The 18,755-nt window shown below is 49.3% G+C and overlaps 9 protein-coding genes across 9 annotated transcripts; 2 read left to right on the top strand and 7 right to left on the bottom strand.

Annotated features, from left to right (window-relative positions):
• Positions 1–24: 24 nt before the first annotated feature.
• BZA70DRAFT_166917 (uncharacterized protein) lies at positions 25–3,439 on the bottom strand. The gene is made up of 3 exons (XM_064909839.1): positions 3,310–3,439; positions 2,961–3,239; positions 25–2,894 (listed from the first exon to the last, which is right to left on the bottom strand). Exons 1-3 carry the CDS (start codon positions 3,341–3,343, stop codon positions 478–480), a joined length of 2,730 nt encoding a protein of 909 aa, XP_064767975.1. The 5' UTR covers positions 3,344–3,439; the 3' UTR covers positions 25–477.
• Positions 3,440–3,975: 536 nt separating this feature from the next.
• On the top strand, positions 3,976–5,553 carry BZA70DRAFT_278716 (transcription factor IIA, alpha/beta subunit). Its single transcript, XM_064912643.1, has 2 exons — positions 3,976–4,095; positions 4,209–5,553. Exons 1-2 carry the CDS (start codon positions 4,078–4,080, stop codon positions 5,283–5,285), a joined length of 1,095 nt encoding a protein of 364 aa, XP_064767974.1. The 5' UTR covers positions 3,976–4,077; the 3' UTR covers positions 5,286–5,553.
• On the bottom strand, positions 5,554–6,602 carry BZA70DRAFT_278714 (DNA-directed RNA polymerase, subunit N/Rpb10). The gene is made up of 4 exons (XM_064912642.1): positions 6,414–6,602; positions 6,293–6,351; positions 6,170–6,221; positions 5,554–6,106 (listed from the first exon to the last, which is right to left on the bottom strand). The coding sequence occupies exons 1-4, from the start codon at positions 6,447–6,449 to the stop codon at positions 6,038–6,040; spliced, it is 216 nt and encodes a 71-aa protein (XP_064767973.1). The 5' UTR covers positions 6,450–6,602; the 3' UTR covers positions 5,554–6,037.
• Positions 6,603–6,697: 95 nt separating this feature from the next.
• Positions 6,698–10,103, bottom strand: BZA70DRAFT_166851 (Cse1-domain-containing protein). The gene is made up of 5 exons (XM_064909838.1): positions 9,933–10,103; positions 9,720–9,862; positions 9,493–9,660; positions 9,056–9,427; positions 6,698–9,000 (listed from the first exon to the last, which is right to left on the bottom strand). Exons 1-5 carry the CDS (start codon positions 10,006–10,008, stop codon positions 6,838–6,840), a joined length of 2,922 nt encoding a protein of 973 aa, XP_064767972.1. The 5' UTR covers positions 10,009–10,103; the 3' UTR covers positions 6,698–6,837.
• A 104-nt stretch (positions 10,104–10,207) lies between these two features.
• BZA70DRAFT_278711 (eukaryotic porin-domain-containing protein) lies at positions 10,208–11,653 on the bottom strand. The gene has a single exon (XM_064912641.1). It carries the CDS (start codon positions 11,584–11,586, stop codon positions 10,441–10,443), a length of 1,146 nt encoding a protein of 381 aa, XP_064767971.1. The 5' UTR covers positions 11,587–11,653; the 3' UTR covers positions 10,208–10,440.
• A 645-nt stretch (positions 11,654–12,298) lies between these two features.
• BZA70DRAFT_278709 (uncharacterized protein) lies at positions 12,299–13,439 on the top strand. Its single transcript, XM_064912640.1, has 3 exons — positions 12,299–12,532; positions 12,602–12,706; positions 12,769–13,439. Exons 1-3 carry the CDS (start codon positions 12,365–12,367, stop codon positions 13,426–13,428), a joined length of 933 nt encoding a protein of 310 aa, XP_064767970.1. The 5' UTR covers positions 12,299–12,364; the 3' UTR covers positions 13,429–13,439.
• A 14-nt stretch (positions 13,440–13,453) lies between these two features.
• On the bottom strand, positions 13,454–15,422 carry BZA70DRAFT_166837 (uncharacterized protein). The gene is made up of 3 exons (XM_064909837.1): positions 15,178–15,422; positions 13,578–15,112; positions 13,454–13,523 (listed from the first exon to the last, which is right to left on the bottom strand). The coding sequence occupies exons 1-3, from the start codon at positions 15,377–15,379 to the stop codon at positions 13,479–13,481; spliced, it is 1,782 nt and encodes a 593-aa protein (XP_064767969.1). The 5' UTR covers positions 15,380–15,422; the 3' UTR covers positions 13,454–13,478.
• A 301-nt stretch (positions 15,423–15,723) lies between these two features.
• BZA70DRAFT_295432 (platelet-activating factor acetylhydrolase) lies at positions 15,724–17,540 on the bottom strand. The gene is made up of 2 exons (XM_064914487.1): positions 17,141–17,540; positions 15,724–17,061 (listed from the first exon to the last, which is right to left on the bottom strand). The coding sequence occupies exons 1-2, from the start codon at positions 17,376–17,378 to the stop codon at positions 15,797–15,799; spliced, it is 1,503 nt and encodes a 500-aa protein (XP_064767968.1). The 5' UTR covers positions 17,379–17,540; the 3' UTR covers positions 15,724–15,796.
• Positions 17,541–17,544: 4 nt separating this feature from the next.
• BZA70DRAFT_278706 (uncharacterized protein) lies at positions 17,545–18,578 on the bottom strand. The gene is made up of 2 exons (XM_064912639.1): positions 18,311–18,578; positions 17,545–18,239 (listed from the first exon to the last, which is right to left on the bottom strand). Exons 1-2 carry the CDS (start codon positions 18,411–18,413, stop codon positions 17,845–17,847), a joined length of 498 nt encoding a protein of 165 aa, XP_064767967.1. The 5' UTR covers positions 18,414–18,578; the 3' UTR covers positions 17,545–17,844.
• Between the last annotated feature and the right edge of the window lie 177 nt (positions 18,579–18,755).

Genomic DNA, 18,755 nt, shown 5'->3' with positions numbered 1-18,755 from the left:
CGAAATGGCGTATGCAATCTCGGACTCGTGTGAGCCGTGACTCCTTTTGTGATCAAACCCTGTCGCCAGGGCAACGTGCCTGATTGAGTGGCCCTAACCGCATGCATGTGACCTTGCTTACCCGATCGGGCACGGGCTCTAATTTGGGCTCAGGAACCCGGGCGTTTAAATCGGCAAATTGTCAACTTTGACTTCGGCTTCAGGGTTCCCATCCCGGTCTGCTCCTTTGCCTTTCAGAGACCTTTGCACCTCTCGACAGCGTAGATTTCTCTTCTTTGCTCAATTAATCGACCAACGCTAATCCTCGCCTCTCATTCGCGCGCTCGCTTGCTTTCGCTATAACGTGGCTCCCGCGTTTCATCAAATGTAGCGAAAACAAGAGAGCGAGCGGGCGATACTTCCTATGCCATTATATCATACAAACAACGTGCCAGCAACGTGCCCACAACGTGCTCCGTCCCTCTTCCCCTATACCCTTCATATCTGGTAGTTGCCACCACCTTCGCCCGGCCCGTCGCCCGAGTCGGCCTCGTCCTCCGGCACAAAGTCATCAAAGTACTCGTCATCGTTCATCTGATCCCACCATTGCTTCAACAGATCCCAGAACGAGCGCTTCGGGGCCGACTCCTCGCCGGCTTGCTCTCCGGCTTGCTCCCGAGCTTTCCATGACTCCGCCTCATCGTCGCCGTCCTTTCCGTCTTCTTTTTCGTCATCTTCCTCGCCGCCGTCAACGCCAATCCCGTTCACGCTCCCGCCCGTGAATGAGTTCCAGAAACTCCGTAGACGTAACCTATACAGCGCCAACGTCACCGGCAAATATGCCTCTGAGTTAGTCGTTAACGCCAGGTCGTAGAACCTCTTAGCGAGATGAAAGTCTTGCTCCACACCAAGCCCGTTTTCATGCATCCACCCCAGATTCCACAGCGCAAGCGCAGACTGCTGAAACTCTGCCGCCGACTGGTAACACGCAGCGGCTTTCTCGTTGTCCTTCTGCGTACCGATCCCCTTCAGATAGTAGTCGCCCATCTTAACCGTCGCGTCCACGTTGGTCTGCTTCGAAGCTCGCGTCCAATAGATCAGCGCCACTTCGTCGATAAACCGGTCAAGCTTCTCGATCCGCTCATCCTCCGCAATCTCTTCATCCGTATGCGTCTCAAAGTATCCCAGCAGATAATCGACTACCGTAGAAAGACTAAACGCAGACTTGTCCCGATCAATCAAATACGCGACGTTTGCCTGCGCACTCTCATATCCTTGCTCTGCAGCCATCATAAACCCAATCAGCGCATTCTCGTAGTCTGCTGCCTTGTACCGCTCGTGCGCCCATGCCAGCGGACTGTGTATGTCCTCAACCTTCTCCGCAACAATCTTGTAATGCACCGCGGCCATACCACACGAAGGCTCCTTGTCTAGGCCCTGGTTATACATCTCCGCCAAATAGTAGTAAGCCTCGATATGCCGGTGTCGGACCGCATGCTCAAAGTACTGCGTCGCAATCGCAACCTCTTGCTTCTCCAGGAACAGCTTCCCGATATTCACCTGAGCCGGGCCGAAATCTCGCTCTGCCGCTGCTCTAAAATACTCTGCTGCCTTCACCGCATTTGCCTTCAATCCTCCCAGTCCCTTCAAATGCATATACCCAAGACCATTCAAGCTAGCAGCATCCCCTGCCTTTGCACCCAGCTTGTACCATTTTAATGCCTTTGCCGCATCCACAGGCACCCCTTCTCCTCGCAAGTACATTCGGCCCAGGTATCCAGCGATCCTTCCCGCGTACAGCTCAGCAACTTTAGAAATATTTGGAAGCAGCTTGCCGTCCTTTGTCCAGCACTGCTTCGCCACTAGCTTGAAGTACTTCATTGCCTCTGCATAGTTTCGCTTCAGTACTCGCGTTCCTTCGTAATAGAATCGAGCGAGCGAGTACTGCGCCGCGATATCGGATTTATCGGCAATGTATCGCAGATACTCCAGCACGTCGTCAAGCGAGGCCGAGTCCGATGCCGGGGAATACCGCTTACGCGGATTGCCTACCGAGCTATGACTAGCTCCTTCTCCGTAGACTCCACCGTGATCGTCCGCAAGCTTCCAGGTATGCTGATCGAGTGTGCGTCCTCCTGGTGGCCCACTTCGCCAATACGCCATCACTTTGTCTGCAACCCGCTTGTAGAAAAACACCGCCTTTTCGCAGTTCCGCGGTGTTCCTATCCCTGCATGATATCTGTACGCAAGTGTCATTTCAGACCGCGTATCGCCTCCATAGGCGGCAAAAGTGTGGTACAATAAAGCCTTGGCTTGGTCTCGCGGCACATCGCCAAATATTCCAGTCGAATACATAAATCCCAGCATATTCTGAGCCGTCGCGTTCCCACTGACTTCGGAGAGCTTGTGGTAATACTCTGTAGCTTTCGAATACGCCCTCGGCGTTGAATAGTTGCCGTAGAAGTGCATCTCTCCGAGCAGATAGAGCGCGTCAGTGTTGTTGTACTCCGCTGCTGACTTGAGCAAGTTCATGGCCTCTTGCAACCGTTCTTTTCGCGACATCCCATCATATGGTGTGTCTGTGACCTGTACCGGTGGTATCTCTTCCGACTCTGTCTGGGATGACTGCGGTTGTTCCTCGGTCGCTGTCGACGGACCCTCGTCCGACAACGAATAGCTATTCGGCGTTCCATCAGTCTGTGTATGTTCCAGAAACGCTTCTTGATCTTCATACGAGACTGGAATCAGAAAGTCAATGATGTTAATCACAACTGATCGCAGCAGTCTTGCAAAAACTGTAAACATGTTGGGCGTCAGCGATTCGTCGAGAGATGCACCAACATCGCTACGACCACTCCGCGAATTTTGGTCGAGGGTGCGCAGGATCTCAATGGCTCGGTTGACCATCTTCTGATCTATGGTCATCAATCATAGTTAGCATCCATTCTACAAGAGATCAAACGAAACTAATCAGCACGCACCTTCGCTGACCGGTTCTAGCGGTTCAGAACTCTCTCCTTCTTCGTCAGATCCAACACCAGTAATCAGAGGCATCGGCGGTAATCCGTTATCAACTCCCTCGACGCTGAATACTATCTCTTCATCTTTGCCTGTTGATGCAGGGTTGCTTTCCTCGATCAGCACATCGTTCTCGTCGATTCGGCCGCCTTCTTGACTAGTAGTCATTGCATCGAATACTATCTGCTCGGCCCCAATCACGCACGACGTCGTCATAAATATCAGCAATGCAAATAGCGCATCTTTATATGAATTGTTAGATATCTGCAAACACGATACATTCGAGAAAAGAACACGCAGGGAGAAGCTTACAGGCCCCATGGTTCGTCCGCGAACTAGCCACCATGCTTGGCCCCGACTGATAATGACAATTGCAAATGACAATCAAGCAACTACCCTGGCTTCGTCTTTATAAAACTGACTTCTGGAGTTTAGGAGAGTTGTTCTGGGATTATGCTGGCGGGCGCCAATATCCATCAGATCTATGATGGATGCCAAATACCAGTTACCTGTACTCAAATGCGAGCAAGAAATATCTTTCAAACACCGCTATACTCCCTCAAAATGCAGATAGACAACCTCGACTGAAAGATTATCTCCAATCGAAGAAACCTGGGATTCAAAGTCCCGGAAACGTGTAGTTTTGCGAGCTGATAGACCGAATGGATCAAACTCGGATACGTGTTTAATCGGCCTCAGAGGCAATTTGGGTCGGTTAATAGTCACGTGATCTACCCTATCGACACCACACATATTTCCAATAGTCCTACTTTAAAGCGAATTGGTTTAGCAATTGACAATAAATAATTCTAATAGTTTAGAATAACTTGTATATATTCAGTACTCTAGCAATCAGACTCTACAGCAGCTCCGCCGAAGCAGACACTGAGCTGCCGCCTTTGCGATCACGTGACTCTGACAAGAGTCGCTTCGGCTGATTTGCTCCTTCCCCGATTCCTTCCCTTCCTATAAATACCATCTTCCCCACAGTTTCGGTTTGGATCACTGCGACAGCGCTGCAGGGCCTATAATTTTGGATACAGTGGATTAGCTCTTCCTGAATCTTTCAATTGGCCAGCTATGTCTAACAGTCTTGTGGTATGTTTGACGGTCTCTTGTGGGTGGGCGGCGGTGGCAAACACTCCTTGTTCCTTCTCTGCGTCTCTTTTTTTGTGTCGTGGATCAGTAGCGGGTTGCTAACCGGTGATCAGGGTGATGTCTACCGTGATGTCATTGAGGATGTGATCAATGCGTCCCGGCTCGACTTTGAGGACTCAGGAATCAGCGAAGAGACCCTTCGGGAGCTACAACTGTTGTGGCAAGAACGGCTCTCGCTCGCGGGTGCGGGCAGGTTTCCCTGGGATCCGGAACCAGTCCATGATCCCGAGCCGCAGATTCAGATGCCAGGGCAGCAGCAGTATCAGCAACAGCATCAACAACAGCAGCAGCAGCAGCTTGGGGCTTTGGGCGACAACGTTCATGTCAAGTACGAGGTATCCTCACCGTCTGGAAACAACGCTTCGATCTACGGCAGCAACATGATCAACTCACAAGTGCCCCAGCCGTTTTCCAACCCGGCAATGGCAGCTATGCGCGCAGCCCAGCACATCCAAGAATTCGCCCGGGACGAGAAAGTGCCGACTGAGATTGCCAATGCTAGTATCGAAGGCGTGATGAAGCGAGCGGGTCTGGAAGACAACAACGGTGACGGACTCGGGGGTGGATTAATGCTTCCTGGAGGTGGAAGAATTGCACAGGTAGATGGTGCGACACACAATATTGAAGAAGGGATGAGCACAGCAGACGTTGATCGGCTGCTAGAGCTACACATTCTCAAGCGAAAGACGAAACAGTCGGATTCTACGTCAGAAGCAAAAGAGGATCCATCGATACCATCAGGCATATCTATCAAGCGTTCACGAAAATCAAGGGAAATCACATTCACAATCTGCCAAGCTGACGGTCCTATGGATTCTGATTCCGACGAAGACGAAGACGAGGAAGACGACGACGACCTGGGTCTTGGTTCCACTTCGGCCGCCCGCCGAAAGGCAGCTGCCAACGCTGACGACTCTGATGCGATCAATTCCGACCTTGACGACTCGGAAGACGAGCTGAACTCGAACGACGAAGACGACAGCGAAGAAAGCGGTATGCTCATGCTTTGTCTCTACGACAGAGTTAGCAGGACGAAAAACAAATGGAAGTGCGTGCTCAAAGATGGAGTCGTCAATGTGAATGGCAAGGACTACATTTTTGGGAAGGGAACCGGCGAGTACGAATGGTGAGAGAACAACACCACCACCGAAAATAACTACAGCGTGAAAAACTACCATAAAGAAGCAACAGTCTTCTTGGCCACAACATACCTATCTTAACGATCAAAAAAAAGAGTAACGACAACTATCCTTTTCTTACTTATCCTCACTCTCCTTGCTTCTTTAGACACGGATGGTTTTTTTCTTTTTACTGATGCTCGACTCTCATTAGTTCATCATTGTGTTTACTTTTGTATTTTTCTCATGCATAAAATTGGAATTGGTTCAACTATGATCGTGTTTCCTTGATCGAGTAGCTTGATTATCTGTAGGTAATCCACTCATTGTGTGCTGTGTATAGTGGTCGGCGTTATATCCCCCCTCCACTCCATAACGTAGCCACCGCCACAGCATTTCATATTGTAGACCGTCATGAATTCAGACTACGCAAGGTTAAATAAAAAGAAAATTCAAACACCGAATGTCAAAAGATCTTGGCCGGAAAACAAAAAAAGTAAATACTCCATGAATAACTTTTTCTCGCATTTGCTGTGAAACTTCGGGATCATGATCGAGTACATCTCACCATCACCTAGTGATTTGCTGCTAATGATGATGCACGATCTATGCGATCCCCTCACTTCATATGATAATATCGTACACTTCTGAGACTGCCGGTGTTGCCACACCCCTCTATTCTGTACTATTACCACGACTGTTTTGAGTCTCGGCAAGTACTGATGTGGCAGCACAGCGCAAACCTCAGAGCCAGTCTAGTCTATCTAGTACGTCTCCTTCTTCTCGAACGGGTTGTAGCGCAGCAGTTTCTCAATCAGATCGACGTGAGTAAGCTATGGAAACGTCAAAGTTAGTACGAACATTGAGGAGACTGTAATAAGACGGTAAATACTCACAATCATACGACGGCAGCAGTAGCGCTTCAGACCAAGCTTATCCAGCGCGTCACTATACAACAAACAAGCAGGTCAGCATCAAAACTACCAGTACACTGCGTAAGATAGAATACTAGTACATACCCTTCGGTGATATCGTTCTGGAGATACTGCAAATAGGTCTCCCATTTGTCGCCGACAACCTATACAACGCTTGTAAGTACAAACCACACCCAGAAACAACACCAAACACAGCTTTAATTACCTTGCCGCAAGAGAAGCAACGAACTGGAATAATCATTTTCAGATAAATCCGGCAAGAAGGACAGGAGAGAAGAAGTCTTTCGTAGTTGACCGCGAGTTGATCCACGCTTACTTTTAATTGCTGGGAAGAAATTTGTTAGCGGCGCGCAGTGCACAAACGTTTTGCTGTTTAAACCTTATCTGCTTTAGCACTTAGATTTACATTTGTTAGTAATCAGTTCCAAAAATTATTACGTAATGATGAATATAGGAACTATTGTGAAGTAATTCAGCAACTGCGGTAGATTAATATAAGGTAAATGCAATTCATATTCCTCTTAGAAGCTATATCGTAACGTCATACATCACAGAATATCTCGTTCACGCGCTTTTCGACTTCATTCTTATGCTAATCGTTCTCTCCTGCGGTCTATCGCCATCTATACTCATGCCATCCCCGCTAACCGCGTAAGAGACTGTCCCACTTCCTGAGTGACGCTGCCCAAGTTCGGCTGGGCTACACTTCCACCACCTGAGGTCGCGCGCTGAACAGCTGCGGCGGCATATTTCTTCGCATCAGACACATCCGGAGCAGGGTCGACTACTTTCACCGCAACAGTCGCAAGTCGCGCGAATGAACTTCCGAAAGAAACCTCTTCATCTCCAACCGGGTCGATCGTAGCCTCAGTAATCACTGGCCCGTCAAACACGCCAACCAAACTTCCCGAGAGCAGCGTAGTGGTAAGCATCTCCGCACCTCGTGCCCACTTTGCTCCATATTGTGAGTTGAACTTGGCAGACTCGAATAAGATTCTCGTGAGACCGACTACCGCAATCTTCTTATCGACCGCCGAATGCAATTTTGGCGTCGCCGGCACCACAAACGCATCAAAGATGTCACTGAAAATTCCTGGCTGCGCCTCGTCTAATAGACTGACTGCAAAATCGGGGCCTAGCTCCTTTGCGGGGTTGGTAGTAGCCGATAGGAAGTAAACTAGATGAGAAACACGAACAACCAGCTTCTCTGTTCGAGACGAATGTAGTCTCTGCAAGATCAATAATGCAATCTGGCGCAAGTACGTTCGCAGGTTAGAGACCGGGATATTATATAGGATACTCTCGAGAAGCTCAAATCCATAATGATCATTGGCTTTAGCAGCAATCAACTTCTGGAAAACTCCAAGAAGTGGCTCGATCAAGCTCTGTTGCACGAACAGCTCGGGATTTCGGGCAAGAATAGAAATCAGCAGGTGTGTGAGCGCCGGAACGTTTCCCTTGGTCTCCCATAGCGACGGTGACAAAATTGGGCGAACAAGTGGCGCGATTCCATCCGGGAAAGGTGCATTGGTCGGAGCCACATCGAGCAGCTGGGACAACAGCTGGAACACATACTGCATGAATTCTGTAACGTCCTGACCCAAAATTCCCATAAACACCGGCAACAGAACAGAGTCGAATGTTCCCGGGGGCTTAGTCGGAGCCGCATAGCGAAGCACTGCTCCAACCGTCTCAAACATGTAATGTGTAAACTTTGGATTCGAAGGGTTTTTGCTTGTCTCGGTGATTATTCCGACAAGATGCTGCATGATCATCTCCGAATAAGGAGCAATTGACTCTCTTGCCGTCAATACCACTCTCATCAAACACATCATCAAAAACTCATTCTCCGCCAACTTTTCGGGGGTCTGGCCCTTCTCAATCAGCCTGAAAAGGTTGGTCAAAAGCTGCTCAGCAACTGGTGCAACATCGTCTTTATCAAACAGAAGAACATTGTTTTGTCCAGACTGCTTGATTGACAAAATTCGCTCAATCGTGATCGCAGCGTATGTATATACCACATAATCCTGTGCCAAAAACATGCTCGACAGAACCGGGAACGCCTCCGTCAGTTGCGCTTTGGTCAGCTGGTTTCGGAATGTATGGATAAACTTGATGGCATCGACTTTCAAAATCGCGTGGGTATCACTGGCAACCAAATCAGGTGCAATGTTTTGCGAAAAGAAACCAACAACGTCAAGCAGCATGTTAGTCGCAGACGCACCCGAGGCGGTCACTGTTCCTTTTACTGCCACAGAAGAAAAGAGATAAACGGCAGTATCTTTTGCCCTCCATTCAGACTTGTCTGAGTTGTAAGTCTGCAGATAGTGCTGAACATAAGACATGACGACTTCGGTAACAAGTCCCTCGAATCGCTCCTTCAGCTCGCGCAGGAAATCCGTAGCCGCACGCCGACGAGTGTCGCTGTCGGAACCCTCCAAATCGCGTCGGGTATACTCGATCGGGTCATCCTCAAACATTTCCTCGTCGCTTTGTCTCAACGACATGTTTGGCAAAACGATTTTCTCAACCACCTGTTGAAGAATCTGCTGTGATCCAAACACTTGGGCACGGTCCTGATTCTTTGTAACTGTCGTAAGGAAACCCAATGCTTTGCTCACTAGAACATCGTATTTCGGCTCGAGGCCGATGGTAGTCAGGAGATTCCAAGTAGTTTCGACGAAGGGTGGAAGCATTTCTCCAAAGACGTCATCGTAGCGCTGGGTGTACAGCTGCAACAGCTCGCAAATGATCGACTTGGCCTCTTCGAGAGGTCCGGTTTCGTCCTCATCCTAGATGAGTGTGAGAATTGTTTTCTTAGTAGGTAACTTCCTGGATCTTACTTACATCGGTAACGAGCAGAGGGTTGTTGTACTGTAGATACTTGAGCACTAGAGCCATCAGGACATCCTTGTTATCCTCAAAGAACTCCGGAATATCCTGGCAATTGAGATCAAAGTAGATCTTGAGGATAAGCTGGAGACTTTGAAACAGTGGAATCAGGGCTTCCTTATTTCCTTCGTTTTGCGTAATCAGAACATCGGTCTGCTGGAAGAGGCTCATGAAGGGAACGCAGAACTTTTCCAGCACATGCTTGATTTCTAGAAGAAGCTCGTTGGAAGAGAACAAGGGACGCCAGCGCTTGAAAATTGAGTGAGCCACTCGCAAAACGCCATTGTTGGTGTATACATCAGTTGGTGTCAGTCGAGAGACAAGGTCCTGCAGTGATCAGAATGTTAGCCAACTCTTGCTATACGACAAAAGCACAATTGCTATTCACATACATCAATCAATGTAGTCCATCGGTCGGGGAAATCACTGTCTGCCATTATGCTGATGGCCTCGCCGAGCTGGATCTGAGTTGGGCCCTGTAGAGAAATCATAAGGCCCACAATTTCGGTTTTGACCGCCTCGACATCGGCGATGGGTATCAGATAATTTCCTTCCTCGTCCTGGATTCCATCAGTCAGAAGAATATCCCATGATATTGAACTGGCATACTTCTACATACAGTCCATTTCCGTCGGATGAAGTTCTTGAAGTAGAGCGAGCCTGCAAGTCTGACTGAAGCCGGGAATTGATCCGATGCCACGAGTTTGAGAAGCGAAATCGAAAATCCCTGCTGAGTCTCCACGGAACGAAGAGATTGCTCGGCTGTGAAGAAGAGAGTACGTGTCAGTGATCAGAAGAGTCGACAGTCAATCATGAGCTCTCTGCTGCCTACCTTGCTTAGCAGTCGCCGGACTGAGGGAAGCCTCGAGCAAGCCGGAGAGCTGCTGCAATTCCTGATTCAAAGCCATAGATCGTGTGTCCTTCTAGATAATATGCAAATACAACAATAACCCGCGATAAATATCCCCTAAGGTTCTCTGATAAAGAAGCAGCAGACGAGGTCTAATCTTTTTCCACAGCGATCTCGCGTTTGTTTACATTTTAAGCTTCTTATGCACACGACGTTTGCGCACTTGGATCCACACAAACCCCTGACGATAATTTTTGCTGGTGACGTAATAAGGAACATTTTTTTCAATGAAGAAAGAAAAGAGAAGCATTCAGTATTTCAGTCTGAGAGTCATAATTACACAAAAAAAGGGAAGAGTCTACTAGATACAAACACGCTACTATGTACGTGACGATATGACAAACAAAATGACAGAAAAACGACAAACAAAAACCCGGAAACCCATTTTTGTTAGGAAAATAAGAACATCGTATAATCAATGGCGAGTAATCTACTGTGGTGGAACGGTGATGTACTTTTTCGTCTCTTCCTGGCTCATGGTCTGCATCTCCCGCATGACGGCCTCGACCGACTCGCTCTGGCTCTCAAACTGCAGGCCGAGTCCAATCTTGCATGTGTTCTTAGCCTGGTCGAGCTCGGAGCCGATGGTCATACGCATGGTGTCGGCGACAATGCGCTCCATCACAAAGCCCAACTTCCAGTGCGAGTCCATCTGCAACCGGAGGGTGGACTGGTCCGGTCCGTCGATCTTGACGGCAGCAGTGGTGGTGCATGCAGAGTCCGGGCTCTCGCCGGCCATGGCAGCGGCCATGCCGGTCAGATCGATGTTGGTTGAGACAGCACCCTGGATTCGCTCGTCAAACTTCTGGAGGTAGTTCAGGCCAAGGATTCCCTGGGCCGAGATCGAACCCGAAGCGACGAACTTGTCTGAAGCGTAGCGACCGCCGACGTCGAAGCCGGCCTGGGCGGGGTAGTCGGGGCTCTGACGCTGCCACACACCCGAGACACCGAGGACGAGCTTGGAGGTTATCGACTGGGCAAAGTTGAAGGAGGACATGCCAGTGAATTTGGTGTCGAGAAGCGAAGGGTTCGCCGCGCGGAGGCACAGCATAGAGTCCGCGAAGGGCACATCGACTTCGTAGACAGCCTGGGTGCCGCGCTCAGACGAGTGAGCCTGGATGCGACCGACGACAGCGGGCGAGAGACGGCCAACGATGTGGGCCGAAAGCGCTCTCTCGGAATCCAGAGATCCACGAAGGAAGACATTGTTGGTCGCGTAGATGCCAGCGAACGAGTACGAGTTGTCGCGACCGTTGCCGACAGCGAATGACTGCATGACGTTGAACATCGGCTTGACAGAGGAGGTGTAGTTGACATCCGCCCGCAAGCCCGGAACCAGATAGTACGTGGTCAACACCTCCTTCTCGACCTCACGCGAGAAGTCCTCAAACTTGGGCGGAGTGCTGAGTCCGAACGCAGCCCGACGCTTCGAGACTGCGTCAAACAGGCCGAGGACATGGCTGACCACCGGCGCCTGCGCAGTAGCCTTGAGCGACTGCTTCACAACATCGGGAACCTTCAATCCCGCAAGCTCGAGCTGCGACTTTTCCGAGCGAATTTCCTCAATCGTAGCCATGTTTTTCCTGTATCTTCTTCTTCGGCGTCTTTTACTTGCACGGAGTCTGCGGGTTCTGGCAATATCGTGAGGAAAACTGAAAATTATAAAAATTGCTTCGGCCTCTGCAACCCTTAACCTGTCACGTGATTGATTATCTCCCGAAGCCGGAGCTCATCTTCACTACTACTTCTTAAGCTACTGGAGTCTGCAATGGAGTTGATGGTGAGTATTAAAGTGGAGTGGATTTAGTGGGTATGTGTATGTGTTATGGTCTGTTTGGGTGACTTGCGTTTTAATTGCTACAGGCACCGCCCGAGCAGATATTTGCAAGGTTGCAAGAACCGGCTTCTTTGGATGATTGAAGGTGTATTTCTAGTTATAATAATATTCAGAAGAAATTAACTGAATAAATTACTCAATTCTTAACGAACAAAAGCACAATATGCAGGCTACCGTGCTATGGCGAGTAGCTGTTGAAGTTATAGACTGCAAATATCTCCACTTTCTCGCTTCGATTGTCGCTTCTATGCGATTTCAGTAATCCACATCCGCAACCAAACAAATCTGATAATACTCAGAGTCTCTCAATATTCATACAAATCACTCTGAAATGCTTCTGAATATAGACAAGAGTATGAGTCTGCAGCAAGTCTGGAAATTCGATCCAATTCCTGATATCCACGAGTTGGGAGTTCACAGTGCGGCTTATCAACTTTTCCACGTTTTTCATCTTCCTCGTCCCAAATATCATGGCCTTAATCCACCTCAATCTCGATCACCACAGCTATAAGCAGATATGACAGAGAACACAGCAGAGCCTTCCCCGCTGATCCGATTTTCAAACTCGGTTTTGCGCAGATATGTGGCGCCTGGGCTGTTGCCCGTCAGACAGGCAAACACAATCGTGCTTCTTTTGACTGAGTTTATGACTGAGACTGTTGATCCCGAGTTTCTCAAATATGCTGTATGTTGCGTGGCTTTTAGTTCATTTTTATTTTGAGGTGAATGTGTGGACTAATTACAAGTATGACAGTCACGGTTTCTGACACCAGAATACTATGACGATATTGTATCCGAGCGAAATGTCTTGCACACTTGTGGATACCCAATATGTCCACTAAAACCTACCAAGAAAGTCGTATGTCTACTGCTACCACTATAAATCTTGAGATTCTCATTATCTGACCACAACTCTTGCAGTTCGGCAAAGACTCCCCCCAAATCGAATACACAACCGAATCCAAAGGCATCTCTCCAACCTCCCCATCCTCCTACCTGCGCAAATACTGCACAAAGCGCCACTTCCAAGCCTCAATGATCTACCGCGCCCAACTGTCTTCCGAAGCAATCTGGGCGCGGCCGGATATAGCCTATCTTCGAAATGGGGACGGAGAGTGGGAGAAAAGTATAGCACTGCTCGAGGAGATTTTAGAGGCAAAGGCGAAGAAGCGGGATGAGGTCACAGACAGCGAGATTGGAGATGCAGTCATGTCTCTGGAGCAACTGAGGCTACGAACAAATACAAAAGACCAACAGATATCAGGATCTAATCCCGACAACGACGACGACGATGATGATCAAAACCCACAGCAAAAGCCAGAGTCGATGAGAGAAAAGATAGAGAAGGCAAAGCAGGCGAGGATCAAAGATGCAACGATAGATCTATCAGTTGCAGAACGGGACCCCAACGAGGCAAAAGCATTCGCAAAGCCTCCTGAGATTCCTGAAGTCCCTGCTTATGAGGGTTATGTTTTGGGAAGCGCTGCTACGATTAAAGAACCAAGGTCTTACACTCTATGGAAAGAGAAGAAGGAACAAGAAAAACTGGAGGAGGAACTTGAGAGAGGGGTAGAAGATTAATAAACTAGCTATCGTATACATTTTCATTTCAACTGATTTGCGCCGACAGACTAGTCTAGCTTGTGCATAACTTCCTTGGGATCGATACTTATAACCTATACGGTTGTTAGCAAAAAACCTTTAACGAGAGATACTACATCGTGACCTACCTTATCCGGGTTCAGTAATCGCAAAGGATCGAGCGCCATCTTCACTCTCCGCATCGTATCGATGGTCGCCTCGCCCAACTCACTCTGCAAGTATGGCCGTTTCACCATTCCAACGCCGTGTTCGCCAGTGCACGTACCCTCCATTTCGATAGCACGCTCAACAAGCCTATGAACGACGCCCTCGGCAACACTCTTATTGGCGTCATTGTACAAAATGAAGGCATGGAAATTTCCGTCGCCGACATGTCCCACAATCGTACCCTTGATTCCGGACTTATCCATGTCCTCCCTGGTACTCGTAACGACCTCCGCCAGTCGCGAGACGGGAACAGCAACATCCGTAGTCCAGCACGTCATTCCTTCGTCGGCACCCATAGCAAGCGTAGACCATAGCGCCTCCTTTCGCGCCTCCCAAAGCTCGGTACACTCGGCCTCGGAGCTTGCAAACACAAACGAGTTGCTTCCGTTCTGCTTCGCGATCGCTTTAGTCTGCCCTATCTGCTCCTTCACCCCGGATTTCGTACCACCAAATTTCAAAAACAAAGAAGGCTCCTCACGCCAGGTGCGCGTAGTCTGGCCTGCCTGGTTCACGCACTGCATCATTTCCTTATCCAGCAACTCGACCGCTCCTACCGGAACACCCTGCCGCACGAGATCCTGCGCCGTCTTCGAAGCCTGGCCAATGGTTGGGAAAGTCGCAACCGCAATGCTAGTACTCTGCGGCAAAACCGCAAGCTTAAGAGTCGCCTCGGTAACAACTCCTAGCGTTCCCTCGCTACCGATGATCAGATTGGTGAGATTGTATCCAGCTGAGGACTTACGCGGTCGCTGTCGAGTCTTGACGATAGTTCCGTCTGCCAACACAACCGTGAGAGAGAGAACCCATTCACGCATAGTACCGTACCGAGCTGCGTTAGTTCCCGAGCAACCTGTACCGATCATACCTCCGATCTCGGCACCGGGACCCGGATCAGGCGGGAAGAAAAGACCATGCGGCTTCAAGTACTCATTCAGGTTTTCCCATCCCATTCCGGGCTGAACCACAACATCGAGATCCTCTTCGTGAAGCGTGAGAACTGAGGCCATTCTTCGGAAATCAATCGTCACGCCGTTGCGAGTCTGGATGAAGTGACCTTCGAGCGAGGTTCCGCCCGAAAACGGAACGATGGGAACTTTGTGTTTATGACACACTTTGAGAATCTGCGATACTTCCTCCGTCGACTGGGGAAATACGACAATCCCAGGCGCCTGACCGGCTGCCGCGTGATGCGAAATCCACGCCGAGTCGGCGTGACTTGCAATATCGTCGACCGTAGCAGAGACGTTTTCTTTGCCGAGGAGCGTAGTGAGCTCGGCGTAGGCCTCGGCTGTGGCAGAAGCATTTGCGTACTCGGGAGATTCAAGAGATGAGAGCTGGGTTGTGGATGTTCCCTCTGTAAGGCCTTTGTCACTGAGGACTTTGGCAGCCCTGCGTTGGAGATCAGAGGTTAATAACTGGTCGAGCAGAGTGCCGACTCCGACGCAGACCGAGATGACTACCGAAACGGTTAACAACACAAGCATAATCAATAAATAAACAGTCAAACACATTTATTCATACTCATGAGCAGCCGGATAGCCTGCTTACGGTTATACCGAACTTTCATATTTCGAGATGCGGGTGGTGGAACAAGATTGGGCGGTGGAGAAGGAGGAGTCGCCCGTGGCCGCGGGGCCTGGGACGCCATAAAGCGCACCAAATACAGCCGCGACTGCTGCACGGTACTTTTACGCAGCACTGTCTGGAAAAGAAGAGAAGACATGGCCGTTCTTGCAGCGTTCCGAGACTGAGGAAGGTGCTGATGGGAGCGGAAGCTGTGGGTTGAAGATAATGCGAGCCGCGCGAATTGAGTTTGCCCTACATTTAGCAGTGATGATTTTGCTTCGTCTACTATCGACTGCTTCTCTTGTTCTTTTGGTCTAAGTCTAAGATGAAATGATAAAAGCAGCATTTCTAAATATCAGAGTAGTATCAGAGAAGTATCAGAGGTAATGGTATAAGGAAATATTAACAACGCTCAGAAACCCTACAGATATACGCTGTAGGATATACGCTACGTCATAGGGTTCTGTATGATGGGATTGGATAAGAAATGCACTGAAGTAGTGTGTAGGAATAGAATAATGCATGTATTTACAAACAACCAGATATAAACAAAATCAAAAACAATATATACACTCTAAGTATTACCCTCCAGAATATCTACAACAGTAATATCATTCTCAACATCAAGCCTCGACCAACCCTTGATCTGTCCCCCAGCGACGAGATACCCAGTACTAACAGTCTCAGTCGAACCCTCCTCATGCTCTTTACTCTCCGTGCGCACAAGGCCCTCATCTGCATCGCCAGTGACGTCGAATAACTGAACCCCAGCGTACTCTCGTAGGAACTCTACGCAACCGGCAACGTTCATGTTCATCACCGCGGTCTGCGTCTCGAAGGTGCATTCAGGGAGCTTGAAGGCGTACTTTGTCAAGCTTGGGAAGAGAAGCGCAAAGTCGCTCTGCGAGTGATGGACTGAGGGTTTGGTCAAAAACAAATGCACGCCGGTGTCGGTCTTTGGCCGGATTTTTTCAGGGACGGCGGAGTTTGACAAGAGCTGATAGACCAAGTTCATGTTTGACTTCCAACCATAAAAAGACTGAGACATGTTGGCAACCGCGGGAACAGTAAGCGGAATGCCCATCATTTGATAAACCGGGATCAGCCAGGGATCCAGGAGGACGACTCCTGCTGAGGGGTGTGGACGCAGAAACTGATCATTTGGATCATACTCTTGATCTATGGAGTCGGGTACTTCCTCATTACCGGTATTGTTGGTTGCGACTGCGTCAGTTGGCTTCTGGAACAAGAAATCAAGCAGGTGGTGGACGCCTTTAACCACCGCTATCGTTGTAGCGGCGCCAAAACTATGACCAGAGTACAAAACTTTCTCGATCGTCGTATCAACAAAGTCCCAGTTGAAGTTTATGGGGTTGATAGAAACAGGCTCGCGGCTGTTGACTGTAGATGCTGGCGTGAGATCGATCTTCTGCTCGAGCAGGACCTTGACGATAGAGACCACTTCACGCACCCGCTGAGTGAGTTGGAAGGTACGTAGAATGCGAGCAGTCTCGTTGACCTCCATCATGCGTCGATAAGGAATCTCGGAGTATGTGTTGTCTTTGTAATTTCGGACATATGTGATGGGCGCCGACATATCGCGGTGCTCGGGAGCGATGACTATGGCACCATGCGAGGCCATGGAACCGCAAAACTGGGAGTAAGCGTTGCGGGTGCCTCCGAGACCGTGAGAGAAGACGATAACGGGCCATTTGTGACCGGAAGGGGGAGCGAGGAGCGGGATGTTTGCGAGACATGGGAGGACTGCGTCTGCGACGAAGGGCACGCGAGCAAGAAGGGAGCCTATGGTGGATGATTTTCCGAGGAACTGGACATAGTCTGCAAATATATTATTAGTCTTGTTCTATGAACATTTCTGATATGGAAACATAGAGTAGAACAATATAATGAAACGTACCCTTGATGTAGTCGCGGTTGCCACCGGGAAACCAGTAAGGATGGACCTCGGCAGCGCCATCTGCGGTGACGGAACCTGGGTAAAAGACACGAAAAAGAAGAGTCTCGACGGCGGTCCCGATAGCGTCGTATTTAGCAGGCCAAGGAGCCGGAACCTCGACCTCGACAGAACCGACGGTGTAGGGGCCAGGATAGGGCGGGAGCTTGGGAGTCAGGTACTTTGCCGCGGAGCCGATCATTTTTGGTCGACGACGGAGCAGGATTGCGAGCACGAGGAAGTCGACCGATGACTAAAGAGCCGGGCGAGACAGGCTGAGGCTCCAGAACAGGAAATCTGAGCGAAGAAGCAGAAAAGAAGAAGAAAATGTGAAAGAGAAAAGTGACGAGTCAAATATGCAGAGTTGCTGCGTGGAATCAACGTCAGAGCCTCCGACCGAGGTTAGCCGCGGCTTAGTATTGAACTTACGGATCTGATCTCGACTGCTGTTTTTGTACTTTGTGTGCTTTGTTTGTAGTTGTTTGATAAATCTTTAATGTATAAGAGAAGAATTATTGTATATAATTAAGAATTGACTGAAGAGATCTATATGATGTAGCAGAATGGCGCTCATAGCATTGCCCTACAGCATGGCTCGACAGCCATCTAAAGGCCATCATGCATTAATGCATGAACAATCAATGATAATTGACACAAAGATCTACTGTCTACTGGCACATGGAGATATAATACTCAGCACCCATAACACCCTTCTCGTTCCGCACAAAGCGGCCCTTGCCAATGAGGTACTTGTTGTTCACCCATCCCTCCTTCGGCGCATCGGTCTCGATAACAGGCTTGATAAAGAACTCGGTCTCGCCAAACTCCATGTGCGAGCCAGAGCCGTCAAAGATGGCATTCATGGCCGGCGTCGGCTTAGTGTAGCCCTCGTAGTGGATGTACACTCCGTGGCCGTCCTCGGTCTCGGCTCGGAGACGGACGTCGAGCGTGAGGACGTTGTCGGGCGAGAGAAAGAGCCAGTTCGTGCCGGACGTGATCTTGATGTTGAACGGGTAGTGGTCGTCGGTCGAGTCACAGTATCCTTCGTGAATCTGAACAAAAACTGGAGGATGGCGGAGAGTCAATATACATGCAGAGAAACCACCGGTTCTTCCTGTTATGGATTAAACATACTCCGCTTGCCTGGCCGGCCGTTCTCGAACGTGCTCACGACCTCGCTGTTCTCAGCGTTGATGTAGAGATGGAAGACTGGCTTGAAGATAGGATAGGAGGTCATTGTGTTCTTTACTCGCAGTAAGAGGAAGAGAAGAAGCAGAAGCTCTGGAGCAGGAGCGGAACCGGGGCCTCTTTCTTATCTTGGTCGTATCTGTTCATGACTCCGTTCGGAGAAATTGGGTCCTGGATTAAGTTGGGGCGCAGTGTACGTAGATTTAGTATGCAGTTGGGTGGTTCTAAGCGCACCAGCATTAAATGACTAGACCACCTCCCCTCTACACGCCGTACTGGAGGCAATTGCTTGTTTAGCTCTGTTATATCATCTTTTCACCATTCCACTTCTCTCCAAATTAACACTTCTACTCAAAATCCGCAAGCACAGCTTCTCACGCGACCGCCAGCG

This window comes from Myxozyma melibiosi, assembly GCF_037950935.1.
Source record: "Myxozyma melibiosi strain Phaff 52-87 chromosome Unknown BZA70scaffold_6, whole genome shotgun sequence".
Lineage (NCBI taxonomy): Eukaryota > Fungi > Ascomycota > Lipomycetes > Lipomycetales > Lipomycetaceae > Myxozyma > Myxozyma melibiosi.
The sequence above is the reverse complement of the archived record's forward strand: the minus strand, read 5'-3'. Positions and strand labels throughout refer to the sequence as shown.

Excerpts from the sequence above, each read along its gene's own strand:
- BZA70DRAFT_166917 (XM_064909839.1), bottom strand. The coding sequence starts at position 3,343 with ATGGTGGCTAGTTCGCGGACGAACCATGGGGCCT. Across the intron at positions 3,240-3,309 it reads GCGGACGAACCATGGGGCCT|ATGCGCTATTTGCATTGCTG; the intron begins GTAAGCTTCTCC and ends ATTCATATAAAG. Across the intron at positions 2,895-2,960 it reads GCTAGAACCGGTCAGCGAAG|ATCAGAAGATGGTCAACCGA; the intron begins GTGCGTGCTGAT and ends TGATGACCATAG.
- BZA70DRAFT_278714 (XM_064912642.1), bottom strand. The coding sequence starts at position 6,449 with ATGATTATTCCAGTTCGTTGCTTCTCTTGCGGCAAG. Across the intron at positions 6,222-6,292 it reads CAGAACGATATCACCGAAGG|TGACGCGCTGGATAAGCTTG; the intron begins GTATGTACTAGT and ends TTTGTTGTATAG. Across the intron at positions 6,107-6,169 it reads ACTGCTGCCGTCGTATGATT|CTTACTCACGTCGATCTGAT; the intron begins GTGAGTATTTAC and ends ACGTTTCCATAG.
- BZA70DRAFT_166851 (XM_064909838.1), bottom strand. The coding sequence starts at position 10,008 with ATGGCTTTGAATCAGGAATTGCAGCAGCTCTCCGGCTTGCTCGAGGCT. Across the intron at positions 9,863-9,932 it reads TCCGGCGACTGCTAAGCAAG|CCGAGCAATCTCTTCGTTCC; the intron begins GTAGGCAGCAGA and ends TCTTCTTCACAG. Across the intron at positions 9,001-9,055 it reads ACCCTCTGCTCGTTACCGAT|GATGAGGACGAAACCGGACC; the intron begins GTAAGTAAGATC and ends ACACTCATCTAG.
- BZA70DRAFT_278711 (XM_064912641.1), bottom strand. The coding sequence starts at position 11,586 with ATGGCTACGATTGAGGAAATTCGCTCGGAAAAGTCGCAGCTCGAGCTT.
- BZA70DRAFT_278709 (XM_064912640.1), top strand. The coding sequence starts at position 12,365 with ATGACAGAGAACACAGCAGAGCCTTCCCCGCTGATCCGATTTTCAAAC. Across the intron at positions 12,533-12,601 it reads CCGAGTTTCTCAAATATGCT|TCACGGTTTCTGACACCAGA; the intron begins GTATGTTGCGTG and ends CAAGTATGACAG. Across the intron at positions 12,707-12,768 it reads TAAAACCTACCAAGAAAGTC|TTCGGCAAAGACTCCCCCCA; the intron begins GTATGTCTACTG and ends CAACTCTTGCAG.
- BZA70DRAFT_166837 (XM_064909837.1), bottom strand. The coding sequence starts at position 15,379 with ATGTCTTCTCTTCTTTTCCAGACAGTGCTGCGTAAAAGTACCGTGCAG. Across the intron at positions 15,113-15,177 it reads GGCTATCCGGCTGCTCATGA|TCATCTCGGTCTGCGTCGGA; the intron begins GTATGAATAAAT and ends CCGTTTCGGTAG. Across the intron at positions 13,524-13,577 it reads GATTACTGAACCCGGATAAG|GTTATAAGTATCGATCCCAA; the intron begins GTAGGTCACGAT and ends ACAACCGTATAG.
- BZA70DRAFT_295432 (XM_064914487.1), bottom strand. The coding sequence starts at position 17,378 with ATGATCGGCTCCGCGGCAAAGTACCTGACTCCCAAGCTCCCGCCCTAT. Across the intron at positions 17,062-17,140 it reads CAACCGCGACTACATCAAGG|ACTATGTCCAGTTCCTCGGA; the intron begins GTACGTTTCATT and ends ATATATTTGCAG.
- BZA70DRAFT_278706 (XM_064912639.1), bottom strand. The coding sequence starts at position 18,413 with ATGACCTCCTATCCTATCTTCAAGCCAGTCTTCCATCTCTACATCAAC. Across the intron at positions 18,240-18,310 it reads CGGCCGGCCAGGCAAGCGGA|TTTTTGTTCAGATTCACGAA; the intron begins GTATGTTTAATC and ends GCCATCCTCCAG.